Source organism: Carcharodon carcharias, chromosome 9, assembly GCF_017639515.1.
Source record: "Carcharodon carcharias isolate sCarCar2 chromosome 9, sCarCar2.pri, whole genome shotgun sequence".
In the NCBI taxonomy this organism is placed as follows: Eukaryota; Metazoa; Chordata; class Chondrichthyes; order Lamniformes; family Lamnidae; genus Carcharodon; species Carcharodon carcharias.
This window is the reverse complement of record NC_054475.1, coordinates 45,896,999-45,913,475: the sequence shown is the minus strand read 5'-3', so window position 1 is coordinate 45,913,475 and position 16,477 is coordinate 45,896,999. Positions and strand designations below refer to the sequence as shown.

Genomic DNA, 16,477 nt, shown 5'->3' with positions numbered 1-16,477 from the left:
CAGTAAATGGTTTTGTAAGATAAAAAATACATTTTTATGCCATTTTTCTGTAATTTACAGTATATGAAATATGACTGTTCACTGAAGTGGCTCTTCAGGGAAAGTTGATATTTTTCTGGGAGATTTTTGGCTGTTGCCTTTCTAGCTGAGAAATGGAGCATGGCTGTTTGAAATCACTCAGTCCATCTACAGTAAGGTCAAATTTCTGAAGGTTCCAAGAAGAACTCTGAATTTAGGATTGATTTACTAACTTATGACCAACACATGAGAAGGATGAAAACAGGAATGCAAGTCATTCCATTATTTGGGACAACCATAGACCATATTTTGCAGTCAAGTGTTTGGATATTCCGGCCGTTGTGTTAAATTACAAGTCTATGTTCTAGACACTTGACTGTGAAAGAAATTGCAATTTCTTGCAATTTGGATATAAAGCCCCAATCATAATACCATTTTGACTATTTATGTAGTTAAAAGTTATTAATCTCTTAATCAGATTTCCTTTTAGACCATGGCATAACACAGCTGTGAATGCACAATACAGCAATTCACTATTTCAGCTAAATATTGAGATGTCCATCAACTGTGATGTAGTTATGTAATGTGTACAGAAAACGTGTCACTTGTAAATTAAAAGGGGATTTAACTAATATTGTAGAATAGTTTTGTCACATATGTTGTTGCATGAGCAACTTTTTAAAAAATTCGTTACAACCTGGATGTTGCCATAGTAATGACAATGAAACCATCTGTGTTGGTCATCATTGCTCCTCTGAAATTGACTGCAACTTCTGGAGTCCACACATCCAGAGTTAAATACAGAAATCCGGAAGTTTCTGCCAATGATTCTCTGGTGTACGCTGCCCCGTTCCCCAAAATGCAATCAGTGAAAAATCATTGAACTGATGAAAACTTCCACGCTATTAGACTTGCTGTAAAAACACTTAGAAAATATTGCACTTTGTTGAGTGAGTTGTAACTGGGTTTTTAATGGCATATTTTCACAGTTACCACTAAACAGCCTCATTTGTGGTTGGAAATGTTTCCATCTTTCCATAGATGGGAATTGTTAAGCTTCTTTACTTGCTAGTTGCAAGTCATCCATGTTTCACAGCCATACATCAAGGTGGTTAGAAAATAGATCTTATAAACCATCAGCTTGCTTCTAAGGGTCAGCTTGATGATAATCCATGTGTGTTTTGTGAGTCTGCCAAAGGTGGTAGCTGCTTTCCACATGCATGTATCAGGTTCTGCATCAAAAGACAGATTGTCTGTCACCGTGGCCCCAAGATAGCAGAATTTTCTAACCACTTCCATCGGGGTGTTATTTAGTGTGGTCAGGGGCTAAGATGCAATGTGTCCCAAGACCATGGTTTTCTTGACACTTATAGTCAGAGAGAACAGGTTACAGCCAAGGGTGAGATAGCCCATGAGACTTTGCAACTGAGTTTCCTTGTAGATGACTAACACAGTATCATCAGTGTAGAGGAGTTTTCTGATTAGGACGAGGTGTGTTTTTGTCTTCACTATCAGTCTTGACAGATTGCAGAGCTTGCTTTCTGACCTAGTATGCAAGTAGACTCCTTTCATATCTGCAGGGAAGGCAAAAGTCAGGAGCATGGAGAAGAAGTTGCCAAACAGAGTGGGGACTAGGACACAGCCCTGTTTCACTCCATTCTTCACCCTGAAACTGTCGGAAGTAGAGCCATCAAACTGTACAGTGCAGTGCTTGTTGTCATAAAAGGCACAGATGAGACTGTGGAGCTTTGGTGGACAGCCAATCTTCACTACAATTTTGTAGAGCCCTGCTCTTTGATGGTGATGTTGAATGCCTTAGTGAGATCCATTCAAATAAGGTAAAGAATCATACCCTGTTCTCTACAATTCTCTTGTAGCTGTCATATGAAGGAAATCATGTCCACGCTAAATCTGACGGCATGGAAACTGCACCGTGTTCCCAGGTATACTTGGTCTGAATGTAGATGTAGCCTTTTAAGTAGGACTCTAGCAAAGGCTTTCCCTGTGATGCTATGGAGTGAGATGCCCCTGTTTAGTTGTTGCAGTCTCCTCTGTTGCCTTTTGTTTTTGTATGAAATGATGATTTTTGCCGCATCCGTATTCTGTGAAAGTGAAGCCCACTTTCCACCAGAGAAGAAGGAAAAGGAAATAAAGATATGGCAATAGATGGGACTTAGAGTTTTGAGCAGTGAGCTGGGATTCCATCCTTGCTGGAGGGCCTTTCGATTGGCTTTGCAGCCTATGGCCTTCTTGAGCTCAAGAGGTGAGGGCTCTTCGCCTAAATCAGCCATGACAGGAAACTGCAGGAAAGCATCAAGCACAGGCTGGGAGATGTCCATCTCACAGGAGTGCTGCTCACAGTAATGTTCAGACTAGTGGGACATTTGTCTACTTATCTCGCTGAATATTTCACCATCTGCCGACTTCACAGGAGCAACTTCGGGATGGTAAGATCAAGAGCCTTCTTGATCCCTTCATACATAGCTCGTAGATTTCTATTGTCACAAGTAGTTTGAATTTCTTGATATAAGTTAATCCAGTATTTATTTGCGCTGTAACTCCCTATCTTTTGCACGGCTGTCATGGCCACTTCCAGGTCGTGCAGTGTTTTAGCTGCTGAGCTTATGTTGTGCATCATGTAGGTTTTGCATCAATGACAGATGTCATCCCAGCCGAGTGGTCCTCAAACCAGTCCTTGTTGTAGGTTATGCTGCTTCATAGATGGTTGAACTTAGTTACTTGATCGATACCAGCATTGGCGCTTTCTGGGTAAACCCTTGGTGGGGAGCAGTCATTCTAGTTACAGTGCATAATGTGGCAGGCACAGAAACCAGGGATTTGACATGGAGTTGCAGAAAGATGAACATATATTTGTGAGGTGACAGCAAGTTCAAGGACTTAGAAGAGGAAATTGAGTATAGTGACATCTTATATTTTTAATTAATTTTTTTTTGTTTTGATTACCTGCAATAATTTAAAACTGATGTCATTGATACTGGTCACAGAACCCCATTACATACTCAGTCATGCATGAGCTGTCTGACAGTAATAAAGTTGCAGGATTGTATGATATGATGCTGTATGTTTGTGTCCTACTTATTGAGTTTAAGTCTGTGGTCTGTACACTGCAAAATTAGCTTAATTATTTCCAGCAAAATGGACTGAAATAGTCCATAGAAAGGAAATTGGCAGTGTGATGCTAAAATCTTAAATAAGAACAAAAATGCTGGAAAAACTCAGCTAAAATCTTTTAACTGGCTACTTGAACTGTTCAATGTACCTTTCATTCAGTATCTAACCACTGATTTATTCCATGCATCTATAAAAATGCATATGCATGTTGTGATAAAGATACCTAAATAAAAAAAAAGACTAAAGCCCCATGGCCATAAACCAATAGGGTAGTAAGTACTTCTAATGCGGTGAACGTTTATCATCTGTCCTTGGAAAAGGTTGTAGGATAACCTGGTGGTGCAGTTAATCATAGGGTGAAATGTGCTTCATAAGCCATAAATGTCAAACCGTGTTGATAAATCAATACTAGATTTAAAGAGATAGCATCCTTTATTCAACACAGTACCTGGATAGTGATTGAATTGACATAATTATCTTTTAGTAAATTTATGCAGTTTCCTTAAATTTCACTAAAGCTTTCAATGACCAGTAATCTTTGATTTGACTCTTTGCTCAGCTTCTTTTATTTGACTAGGTTTATATATAGAAAAGCAAAAATAAGGTTTTATTTTCATTATTCAATCATAGTTTTAAAGTTTCATGACTGCACAATGCCTGTTCCTCTTAAAACCACATTAACAAAAAGTTGGACTTCAGAGACCTTGCTCTGTTTTTGAAATTCAATAAAATTGAATTGAATATGCTTTTTATTTTTTTCCTGTCTTTTTAAGTCTTTGTTTTATGCTTCTATAATAAATACTGTTAATTAATGGAAACAAGCATATGTTGGAGCATGATGGAGCTGAATTGCCATCAGTAAAAAGTAATCTTTGTCAAACTTTACTTGAGTGTTCACTTCAACTGTTTGTGTTTATTTAGCTCTCTCACTGGATTCAAAGTTATTACTTTTGCAATTGGTTGCAGCCCATAAACAGTTATGACTAAAGTGTAATTGATTGCGAAACATGGGCGTGGATCAACTATATTGAATCTCTTAAAGTGTATCATGCAGGTTTTCTCTTGGTTTGATCAGTGCAGAATTGGAATATATTGATCAAGTGAATATGGTATCACTTAGCTGTCCATGCATTTTTCTGGCATGCATACAAAATAGGTTGAAAAGTAAGACAGTAGAGAAGCAGTAGCAGACATTTAAAGAAATATTTCATAACTCTCAACAAATATATATTCCAAAGCAAAAGATGGATGCTACAAGAAGGATGTATCATCCATGGCTAACTAAGAAAGTTAAGGATGGTATCAAATTGAAAGAAAATATATACCAGGCTGCAAAGATTAGTAGCCCAGTATTTATTCTGGGTAGCCCAGAAGATTGGGAAAATTTTAGAAACCAGCAAAAGATGCCTAAAAAAAAAAGAGGGAGAAATTGGAATATGAGAAAAATACTAGCAAGAAATGTAAAAATAGACTGCAATAGCTTCTACAAGCATATAAAAAAGAAGAGTAGCTAAAGTGAACATTGATCCCTAGTGGGTGATTCTGGGGAATTAATAATGGGAAAGAAGGAAACGGCAGCTGCTTTGAACAATTTTTTTTTTACATTTCTTCGCAGTAGAAGACACACAAAGCTGCTCAAGAATAGTAGAAAATCAAGAGTCAAAAGAGAGGCAGGAACTTAAACAATGATATAATAAACACAAAATACTGTGGATGCTGGAGATCTGAAACAAAATGTAAAAATGTTGGACAACCTCAGCGGGTCTGGCAGCATCTGTGGAGAGAGAAACAGAGTTAACGTTTCAAGCCTAATATGACTCTTTTTAAACAACCATGATTTCTTGAAAAAAAGTATGAGGAAAATTAATGGGACTAAAGGCTGACAAGTCCCTTGGACCTAATGGCTTGAATCCTAGGGTCTTAAAAGGGGTAGTTGCAGAGCTAGTGATGCATTTGCTGTAATCTTCCAAAATTCCATTGATTCTGGAAAGGTTCCAGCAGTTTGGAAAACCACAAATGTAACAGCACTATTAAAGAAAGGAGGGAGACAGAAAGCAGAATACAATAGGCCAGTTTGTTTAACACCTGTCTTTGGGAAAATGCTAGAATCCACCATTAAGTAGGTAGTAGCAGGACATTTAGAAAATCATACTACAGTCAGGCAGAGCCAATAAGGTTTTGTGAAAAGGAAATAGTGTTTGACAAATTTATTAGAGGTCTTTGAGGGTGTAACAAGCAGGGTTGATAAAGGGGAACGAGTAGATGTAGTATACTTGGATTTCCAAAGGCTGACGATAAGGTGCCACATAATTGGTTACTGCACAAGATAAAAGCTCATGACTTTGGGGGTGATATATTAGCATGAATAGAGGTTTGGCTAACTAACAGGAAACAGAATTGGGATATACTTTATTGTAGCCAGATTTGCTGCTGATATAAAGATAGATAGGAAAGCAAGTTGTGAGGACAATATAAAGAATCTGCAAAGGGATATAGATAGGTTAAGTGAGTGGACAAAAAATTGGCAGATGGAGTATACCAAGGGAAAATGTGAGGTTGTCCACTTTGTTGGGAAGAATGGGCTGAATTATTTAAATGGAAAGACACTGTGGAATGCTGCAGCACAGAGGGATGTGGATGGCCTTGGACATGAATCACAAAACATTAGCATGCAGGTACAGCAAGTAATTAGGAAGGCAGATAGAATGTTGGCTTTTATTGCAAGGGGAATGGAGGATAAAAGTAGGGAAGTCTTGCCACAGCTATACAGGATATTGATGAGACCGCTTTTGGAGGATGGCGAACAGTATAGGTCTCCTTACTTAAGGGGGGATATACCTGTGTTAGAAGCTGTTCAGAGAAGATTCACTGGGCTGATTTCTGAATGAAGAAGTTGTCTTATTAGGAAAGGTTGAGCAGGTTGGGCCTATACTCATTGGAGTTTAGAAGAATGAGAGGTGATCTTATTGAAACATAAAAGATTCTGAGGAGACTCGACAGGATAGATGTGGGGAGGATGTTTCCTCTCATGGGGGAATCTAGAACTAGGGGGCACAGTTTCAAAATAAGGGGTCTACCATTTAGGATGGAGTTGGGAAGAATTTCTTCTTTAGGAAGGTCGTGAATCTTTGGAATTCTCTACCCCAGAGAGCATTGAAAGGCTGTGTCATTGAATATATTCAAAGACAAGCTATACAGGTTTTTAGACAGGGGAGTCTAGGCTTATGGGGAGCAGGCAGGAAAGTGGAATTAATGCCATAATCAGATCAGCCATGATCTTACTGAATGACAGAGCAGGCTCGATGACCCACTCCTGCTCCTATTTCTTATGATCTTATGAATGCTATTTCACCAATTCACCCCATATGAAGCAGATGTTCCAGATAAGCTAGGTGCTTTGCTATCCTAGATATAGAAATGAGTTACATGGACCACCAATAAGTATAATTAGAGCTGTTTTTTTAAGGAGTTTGTTTCAATCAAGTTTTTTGGTTCCATGGGCTGTGGCACTGTTGTGTTTTGGTTTGATTCTCCAAATTCTAGGAGTCACACTACATTTGGTTTCTGGAGGAAGAATGGCATGATACCTTGCAATTGGGGTTGCACCAGAGGAGGATTGTACCGTCAGCCTACAAATTGCATATATAGGCAGAGGCAACTTAACTGGACTTCTTTAAAGAACAGTATCTGTCATGGACTAAAGCTGCATTTATGTTGCTGTAATTGCATGATCATTAGCAATTAAGGTTGAGAGGGCATTGAACTCTTTGGCTTCACCTTCTTCCAATCCAGCATCAACATTGGGAAAGATGTTGCTCTCAAGATAACAATCAGGCTACTGATGCTCTCCATTATTTAGCTGTAAATAATTACCCAGCTAGGGTAGTGCACCTTAGTGCAGAGTTGGGTAAGGGATTTGATGGACAAAATATGGTAATCCAGTTATCAGAGGACAGATTTAAGGCAAATGAGAAAAGAACCAGAGGCAAGTTGAGGAAAATTGTTTTTATGCCGCAGCGCAATGACCTGAAATAAACTCCCAGAAATGATGGTGAAAGCAGATTTCAATAATAATTTTCAAAAGTGAGTTGAATGAATACTTGGAGAGGAATAGTTTGAAGAAATTTTGGAAAGTGTTTCAAAGAGCTGGCACATGCACAATGAGCAAATTGTGTCCTTCTGTGCTGTATCATTCTATGATGTCATCTTTCTTAGCAAGAGGAGAGTGGCGGAGGAAATATTGCTGCAGTTTCTAAAGCAGGGACATCCTTAAAGGCAACTAGTAGGTTTCCCATTCTTCCTCTGATACAATCGCTTGTTTCTCCTCACCAGTGCTCTTTGAGTCACCCGGTACTACCTCACTACCTTCATCTTCCAGATTTCTGTAGGGATGCTGCTGCTTGCAGGCTGTAGTAGCGTTGGCTGAGCCGCCTGTTGGATAGGCCAGGTATGATGAACTGAATGGTCTTTCCCTTTTTTTAATGTTTGCATGTGGTAATTTTGATGACACTCCTAAGAATTTTCAGAGTTGTTATTTTAAAGTAAAAATCAAAATAGTACTGTAGATATCATAGCTCTGTCCCAAAGGCCTTAACCTAAATGCACAACCTTCACAAAAGTTGGGGTTCAAATGAGCAACGTTTTCTCAGTACCCAAGAAATGAATGTGGCACTTATTACTGGAACATATGTCACTTTCCAAGCAATAGTTAACAGATGTATTAAAGTCCACTAATGCTGTGAACGCATAATTTATTAACAATGTTCACTCTAAAATAAGGGAGCCTAAATAATAAAGGATAAATGAGGGTTTTTTTTGCTTTATTCACACGTGAACAAAAACAATTGTTATGATGCCTACAGATAAATTATAACATGAGCATGATGAAAAATTTGGTTCTGCCTGTTGATTGATGAAGTAAATCAAAATTTAACATCCGTATAAATTTAACAACATAATACTATGTTCAAAAAATTTTCAAATCAATGTCATTTAAATTCCTGACACAGCTGCTGCTTCTTGAAGCCACTTAGATGACATTTTTTGATGACAATGGATTTTTCCATTCTTGTACAGCCTTGTATTGCTGTTTCAGCTGTAATTTGCAGTAGAGGTTTTATTGCTGGCTTAAATAATTGGTCAGTTTTGGATATTTAATTATTCATCAGATGCTTGCCATAATTTACAGCTGCTATGAGCTCCACTGCGCACTCTATAAACCTTAATCCACAGTAGAAAATCAGTTGTTCAGTGGGTCATATTACCTGTGAAAGATGCAAACTGTTTTATACATTAGTACTCTTTAAGTGATCTGCGAATTTCATTTGAAATGTATGTTTGAAGTTTCCAAGCTCTCCGATAGCATTTTCATCCTTTAGGTTACACTTGAAAGATCTATGTAGCATGCTATAATCTTCTAATACAGTTTTACACAATTTTGCAAGGTTCTTTACTTTCCTGTTTTAAATTAGAGGACAGAATGTATGGCAAAATAGGATGAGCTAGAGGGGTGTAGGAGGAAATATGTTTAACTATGTCTCTACTCCCACTTCACATTACTGTGCATCAGCAACAGCAGGGGACTTGTCATTGAGACTTGTTCATTTAAAATTGTGAAAAATTCACCAAGAATATATCCACAATTCTTGAAAATAGATTGAGTGCGATCTGACCTCCAGGTGACAATATTGATTAAACACTAATTGGTCAAAGTTGAAGGCGATATAACTTTATGAGAATAGCACCATACAAGATTAATCTGTTGCTCAAGTGTTAGTTTGTGTGTCCATTTAAGGTCACAAGGTCTAATGACTGTAAATAGCATATTTTGAGATTAGTTAGATGCCAGTCCTCATTGGGCACATCCAAAAATCATTCAGAGGATGATTTCCTTGCAGACTGGCAGAAGTAGGCAGTGATTGGCGTTTTTTCTCTAAACATTTATTGGCATCTGTGGCTTTAAGCTGAGACAGCTGTTTATGTTTTATGTAAATATATCAGTACCTGTATAGGTACTATCAATAGTCCTTATGTGATGGCAGGTATTTTGTACCAACAAGTTTTGTTGCATCATTTCCCCAGGATGACCGGCGTGAGTCGAGATTAACACTTCGGCCACCAAGTTTAGCAACACCATATGCTCCTGTTCAAAACTGGCAGCACCAACCAGAGAAACTTATCTTTGAATCTTGTGGCTATGAAGCTAATGTGAGTATGCAATGCTAGAATTAGCAATTTACTTTGTTCAGTGCTATACTCAATAAACAAAATGTTTAACCTGTTTTGTCTGACAAATGATGTACTCATTTCAGCCTTTAATACTCCTCAAATGGCATTGCCACCTATCTGAAGCATTATAAGCTCCAAAGTGCATGGAGTACAATGAATGAAGAAGCTTGAGTCAAGTACCCACTGGGTATTGTTGTTACTGTTCCCATTAACCCTACCATATACCTTACTGGCTAGCCTATTAGCAAAGTGATTTTGCAGCCTAAAATAAGTAGCATGCATAATTTCTTGTGAATAGTCACATTACAAACATAATTGTCACCAAACCCTTTTTATTTTACTAAAGTATAGGTCAGCATTTCTGCCTCTAGTTCAACATTCTTTTCTTATGCACAAAGTTATGTAATCCCTCTCAGTTTACTTGTTGTCGATCTTGTGTAACTTGTAATTCAGAGGACTAAAAATACTTCTCCAGAAACACCTAGTACTAACTGATCTTCAGTAGCACTGCTTCTGAGTTTCTGAAGTCTAAGGTATGCTGTGATCTTTAGCCACTATCCTAAGCTGTCTCTTAAGTCTGCTACTTAGGAACTTTACTTGGCAAATTAGTCTTACAAAGTCACATCATGAGGACAGTTGCTGTTGGAGACTTAAGGTTGGCAGTTGCTTGGCTTTTCTTCAGGTGTAACTTTATGTCTATAAATTTTGAAAGGCATGTGACTTCCTATTCACTTTTTTCCCTAAAAAAATGTTGTGAATAACTTTGTTTTAATTTGTTGCAGTATTTGGGTTCCATGCTGATTAAAGAACTAAGGGGGACTGAATCGACACAAGATGCCTGTGCGAAGATGAGGGTTTGTATCTATTGGTCACAAATTGGGGCAGTATTTTGGACTAAACCATGTTTGAGTCTTTTAATGTTTCCCTTGTGCTTTTGCCTAGAAATCCACTGAACAAATGAAAAAGATCCCAACTATTTTCCTCTCCATCACATACAAAGGTGTAAAATTCATTGATGCCTTCAACAAGGTATTTGTAGAATTGTTAAATGTAATTGCTTTCATTGTATTATCTATCCTGCCTTTAAATTGAATTTTTAGTTAATTTTCTTAGATTCATCGTGCAGAAAAATGAAAATTAGACTTTATATTTTGTTTTGTATTGGGTCTATATTCTATATATCTATTTTCATCGTGAATGCAATAATATCCTATTTTTCTTATAAATGATTTTTCCTATTTGACATAATACCAGATGTAAATCTGATGTATGTAAAACAGGACATCTGAGCTGTCTTGCCCTCTGAAATGCTTGTTTATTATTGCTTACTGAGCCTTAATCTGCCAGTGGGTTCATTCAATTTCTCATCTGTCCTGTTGATATATAATGGGATTGTCATGCTCACTGCTATTTACTTACTGAATGCCTATTTCAAGCATGCATGATTTGAAAGCTCATGGCCTAATATCTTTTCCCATTTCGTTTTGTACTCTAGGTTATTATGGACTGCAATCATAGGCATAAGACCTAGGGCAGAAAATTATGCTTGGTGTGCAGGCACGCCGTAGCATGAAATAAAGCGTGTTGACATTGGCCGAGCGTGCCGATGTCAACGTGCACTCTCGCGATAGGTCGGTGGGCGCGCACCAGAGCCGGAAGTGTGCCCGCCGACAAATAAAAGGCCTATTAAGGCCATTAAGCTAAGAATTGTACTGAATTTTTCACTGCCCGGCAGGCGAAAAGGCCAAGCGGCCTTTACATTTTTTAGGAAATCTCATCCACGGGCGGGATGGGGTTTCCAAAATCAAATACAAATAAAATAAAAATTTAACACTTGAATTAAAGACATGACCCTGCTCATGTGACAGAGCCACACGAGGGGACACGTTTTATGACATTTATATTTCCTTAATTTTTTTCAAACAGTATTTCATCTCCCTGAGGCAGCTCTGTGCCTCAGGGAAATTGAAGCGCCCTTTCTCGCGCATGCCAAATTGCGCTATAGACCTGCTTGCCCTCCTCCCCCCACCTGCACAGGCAACGCTGCTGCTCGCATATCACGGCGTGGAGCCGATTGCAGGCTCCGGTTGGCATCCCAGCTGCCCACCCCACCCAGGGCAAAGTCCTGTCCCTACAAATTGCTCCACTCTCTTCCCCACTGTCCATTAACGACTTTAAGTTTTGCATAGAAAACAAATTAGTCCAGACATTTTCTTGTGCCTTTATCTGTCCAAAATTCTGAAAATGTAACACAAAAGATGCAAAAGCAAAGTTTTAATATGCCTAACATAAAATGCAACACTAGCTGAGACCAATGCATTTCTCCTACATATGTCTCCTTCATAATGGGTTATGTACATTGAAAATTATCTTTTTTATTCTTGGATATACCCCTCTTATGGATCTACTCATGCTGCCTGTTCTGTTGAAAGTACAAAATAAGACCCAGTGTCAAATCATTGCAACCTGTTAATTGATCTGTGTCCACATCTGCACTCAATATTTGCTTTTTGGATGCCTGTATCTCACTTCTCCCTAAATGATTTACCAGATGTTCTTATTTTGCTTTGGATATCTTTTTATCCAGACTAGCTGATACCTTAGTGCACTGTTCAGGGATAGTCTTAAGTTTGGGGTGGTTACAGTGGAGCTGTATTTAAGCTAAATATTTTCTGGGCCTTTCTCTTTGGGGCAGCCAGTTTAACAAGTGAAGTAGAAAATGTCTAGCTTTGTTTTCTATAAGTTTGTGAACATTGCTGTTAGGTTTTGCACATGTACCACTTTGTGTCATACTTTCAAGTGTGAGTAGAGTTCTTTTTCTTGTAAAATACAGAAATTCCTGTAAAGATAGATAAAGATAGCTGAAGGCAATAACACTGTCTACTTCTATTAAACCATGTAACTCATTACATAAAGCATCAGTATAGGAACAAATCTTGAAGGGTTCTAGAAATATTTCTGCATTATCCCAGCAGAAACCCTCCATCAAACTAACTTTAAATTTTTCTCAATGGTACTTCTCTTGTTTCTGTGAGATCCACAAAGTGTTGTGGTATCTCTTGATCTGGCATAGGGTGCAGATTTCCAGTTTCTGCTGACATTGTTGTTTCAAATTGTCCTTGCAGCTCTCATGGTCCAAACTATCTTTTATTTATCAGGCCGCCTGTTGACATTTGTCATTATATCACCCCATTAGTTCTGCTACCTCCTAGATACTACTACTGCTGATAGTGTAAAATCTTCCATTCTGTGCCGTTGTAACAAAATATATATTGATAGCAGAGATAGTAACAGTGAAAGGGTCATTTATGTAAGCTTAAATGCTTTATAGTAAAGGTAAATTGAGTAGTAAGACAAACCTTGATGCAGGCAGATGTTGCCCTTAAATTGTCCTTGTACTTTGCACAAAACAAATAAAATCACATTTCAACCATACTCATGTTTCTGCAGCAATTAAAAAAATGTTGTTTGTTGTATATAGTCTAGTACAGTGCAATAGTGCAACCTATTAGACTATCCCATTAATCTTGATAAGTCACAGGTTGGCTCTGTTTAGCTTCCATTCTCAGCTGAGTTCCTTTTCTGCCAAGAGGATGGAGAACAGACTAGAAGTGGAAATTTCGAAAGCGGCACCTCCCCCAGGTCTCCCATTCATAGGCCTCCTGGTGTCTGGTTAAAAGTAGCATTGATGTATCTAGGAGCATCTTGTACAGGCTGTAGCCTCATAGATCAGAGTAGCTGCCTTTGTAGGAGGTTAACATACCTATGAGAGAGAATGTGACTTAGTTAATGTCACTTATTTAACCAAATGGTCCATTTACAATAGTCAGAGCAACTCAATTAAATTCCCAACATTTTAACTTGCTGCCAACCATCCTTTATGGATTTTTATATGGTGTGGCAGACAAGTTAAAAGTGACTTTTTCCAAGAAGGCATATTTTCTCACACACACACACACACACACACACTTCTTTATTGTGGAGTTTCTTTGTTCTAGAATGATAAACTTTCTGAACCATGTTTGTTTTGTTTCATTAACAGAATATTATCGCTGAGCATGAAATCCGCAATATTTCCTGCGCTGCCCAGGACCCTGAAGACCTTTGTACATTTGCTTACATCACTAAAGACCTACAGACAAATCACCACTATTGTCACGTTTTCAGCACACTTGATGTAGTATGTCATCATTATTCTTTACTTTTTAAAAGTAATCAGGTGATGTGTTTAATTTCTCCTCTAGGTGGCATGACAGTAGCTTTCAATTCCTGGGGATTGCTTGTCCGTGTGGCCTTTTCTTGCCCTTGCCCTTTTCTTGGATATCATTGGCCAGCTTTGGTTTAGGTTTTTTTCTGATCAAGCTGTAATGTTTGTGTGATGCCTGCACAAATAAAGGACAGTTTGTTGGATGTTATAACAGTATTGTTTATACAATTGTTCATAAATTTGAAATCTTCAGGTTGCAGTTGTAGAAAGCTTTAATATTTGACCACTTCTCTTTCAATACCATCAGATAAGGTGATCTATTTAAGATTGCATGACTACAGCCAAATGATATGGTATAGTGCCATCTTAGATATAGGCCAGGATGAAAACAGCTTATTAAGGGAGTATTGTAAACTAAGGGTCTCCAAAAGCTATGTCCCTAGTTAAAAAATACTCCATCTAAAGTAAAGACCTAATATATTAGTCACATGTTTTTTAAAAAAAAACTCACCATGAGGTAGCTTCAGTTTTTGAGGCTGCCACCTTCTTGAGTGTTTTCCAAGGCTAGGTACATAGACATGATCTAAAATCAACAACTCTCCCCTCCTGCTACTCCCTGAAAGCATTGAGCAGCAGGGTATTCTCAAGAGTTAAGGCTAAGCTGTATGTTTCCTCAACTAGTGGTGGAAATAGGCAAAGATAGTAAATATGACTCTGAGACCTGTGGAAAATGTTTTGTGTTTCCTAAAATACAACCCCAGGATCTCTTTTAAGCAAGCACTTTAGAAGAAAGCTACTGTAGTGCCTTGTCCCAGAGCGCTTGCTGATATAAAATCTTCATAAAGTTTTAGTTTCCATCCACAATAATTAAAACTGCTGTTGTGAATTTTACAACCTGGATTCCGTCTGAAGGATTGTTTGATGACTAATTCTTTGGTATGTATGACCTTACACGATGACTGCAATACTCCAGTGACAGTGAATAATTGGATGATGCCTGTTTTGTTTTCAGTTTAACTTTTGTACAGTGGCAATATTAATTCACCATGTTACTGCATTTGATGAAGGATCATCCACAACCTGTGTGTCAGCAGGCTTGAGTGTAACATCCTAGGAAGGATTGTACTTAGACTTGACCATGTGAATGCTCAGCTTGGGACACCTCATGAAAACAGAATGGTGTTTTGCAGGTTGATTAATAGGAGTTTGATTTGTTAACATAATAAAATTGATAAGAACACAGTACAAGTTAGTATATCATATGGTATTAACGTGAAACTTGAAATAAAAACTGAAATAATATCTCATTCAGTATTTTCTATTTTTCCCCAGAATTTAACATATGAAATCATCCTTACACTAGGACAGGCGTTTGAAGTGGCCTATCAACTTGCATTGCAAGCCCAGAAACCCCCTCAGAAGTCTTTTTTCACAGCCGAAACAGAGTCAGAGGAGATAAGATCTTCTAAACCAGTCCCCAAACCACGATCCAGCATGAGAAAATCTACTGTAAGTACCCACAAATCCTTGTGTGTTCAAGATCTAATTCAACCTGTAATACACTGAATACACACAGTATAACAGTTGTTTGAAGGTTTTCATTGTGAGAGCAGTAACACTGAGGAAAACAAATTTACAGTTGCACCATGCTCTTTTTTTTTAACGTTTCTGGTAGCGTGCTGTGCCCGTCGTCTAGAGGAATGACTGGAATGGGTGAAAGCAGTGGTTATATATAGTGGAGAATGGGATTATGGGCACGATCTTACACCTATTGGGCAGGCTAGTGTGTTTGTAATAGGTCAGCTCATGTTAACATTCTTGTTGCTGATTGGTCGACTGTGTAGAGTGGATGGTAGTGTGTTTCTTGCGTAAGAGTAACCAGTTATCACAGATGAGAAGATCACTGTGTTGGGGCTCGGTGTGGTGGTAGTAGATCTCCAAAGCCTCCCACATGGTTAAACGTAAATTACGTCTTAAAATATTATAACGGTAAAATGATTTAACAAAATTGATGAAACTGTGTGGCTAAAGAAAAATATTACATACTTTAGGAAGTGTTTAAGAGGATTAGATTCTGGATAATGACCTTGTAAATGCAATTTTCATTTCATTGTCAACATTAGTATGGTATGTTTTTTGGGGATTCACTTTTAAAAGACAAATGCCACTTGTAGCAACATATAAATTTCATCCCATCAGGTAAGGCATCATCAATAAAATGCTTATGTACAGTAGTAATTCTTTATGTTGAACAATTTAATAGGATGAAAGTTGACTATCTTTGCCCCGCAGTATTCTGTTTCAACCAGAAACAATGACGGAATAGTTTCGGACACTATTGGTAAACAGTATATATGTGCATTGCTCCTTGTAGAGTGCCCCAAGCGCGAGCCAGCCAAAGCCCCATGCCATTTGACGCTAAGGTTCAATTTCAGGCTCTCAGTGCAATGCTTAATTCGCTACTGAGCCATCCCAAGTTGAGTGTTTCTCCTGCGGAAGGATGCAGCTACATCATTGGGATTGAGTGGTGGGAGCTTTACTTTATATCTAACCAGCACTATACTTGTCTGCAGAGCACTGAATAATTGGCATTAGATACCTGAAATTGGATACTCACAAGTGCCAACATTCCTCACCTTGATGAATACAATCTCCTCCATAGATATTATGAACTGACTTCAGTATTTAAAAAGTGAACAAATTGTAAAAAACTCATTTACGTTTGAGCTTGCTTAAAATGTGCTCCATTGCTCTGATCTGTATAATGTATTTGTAATGGGCAGCAGTTAACTAATAAATGAGGAGGTTCGATTGATGAATTTTTCTGCTGCTCTAGAAGTGGTGACCTGGCTGGATTTTACAGAATGCTGTAACTGGTTCACTAATGATTCT

At 38.1% G+C, this 16,477-nt stretch overlaps 1 protein-coding gene across 10 annotated transcripts in view; it reads left to right on the top strand.

The window, feature by feature from the left end:
* Positions 1–16,477, top strand: part of anks1ab (ankyrin repeat and sterile alpha motif domain containing 1Ab) — a 484,507-nt gene that overhangs the window by 453,028 nt on the left and 15,002 nt on the right. For all 10 annotated transcript variants that reach the window (XM_041195093.1, XM_041195098.1, XM_041195102.1 and 7 more), the window contains 5 exons: positions 9,232–9,357; positions 10,161–10,232; positions 10,321–10,407; positions 13,421–13,558; positions 14,918–15,094. In XM_041195093.1, the coding sequence (XP_041051027.1) occupies positions 9,232–9,357; positions 10,161–10,232; positions 10,321–10,407; positions 13,421–13,558; positions 14,918–15,094 (600 nt within the window). The remainder of the gene's footprint in view (positions 1–9,231; positions 9,358–10,160; positions 10,233–10,320; positions 10,408–13,420; positions 13,559–14,917; positions 15,095–16,477) is intronic.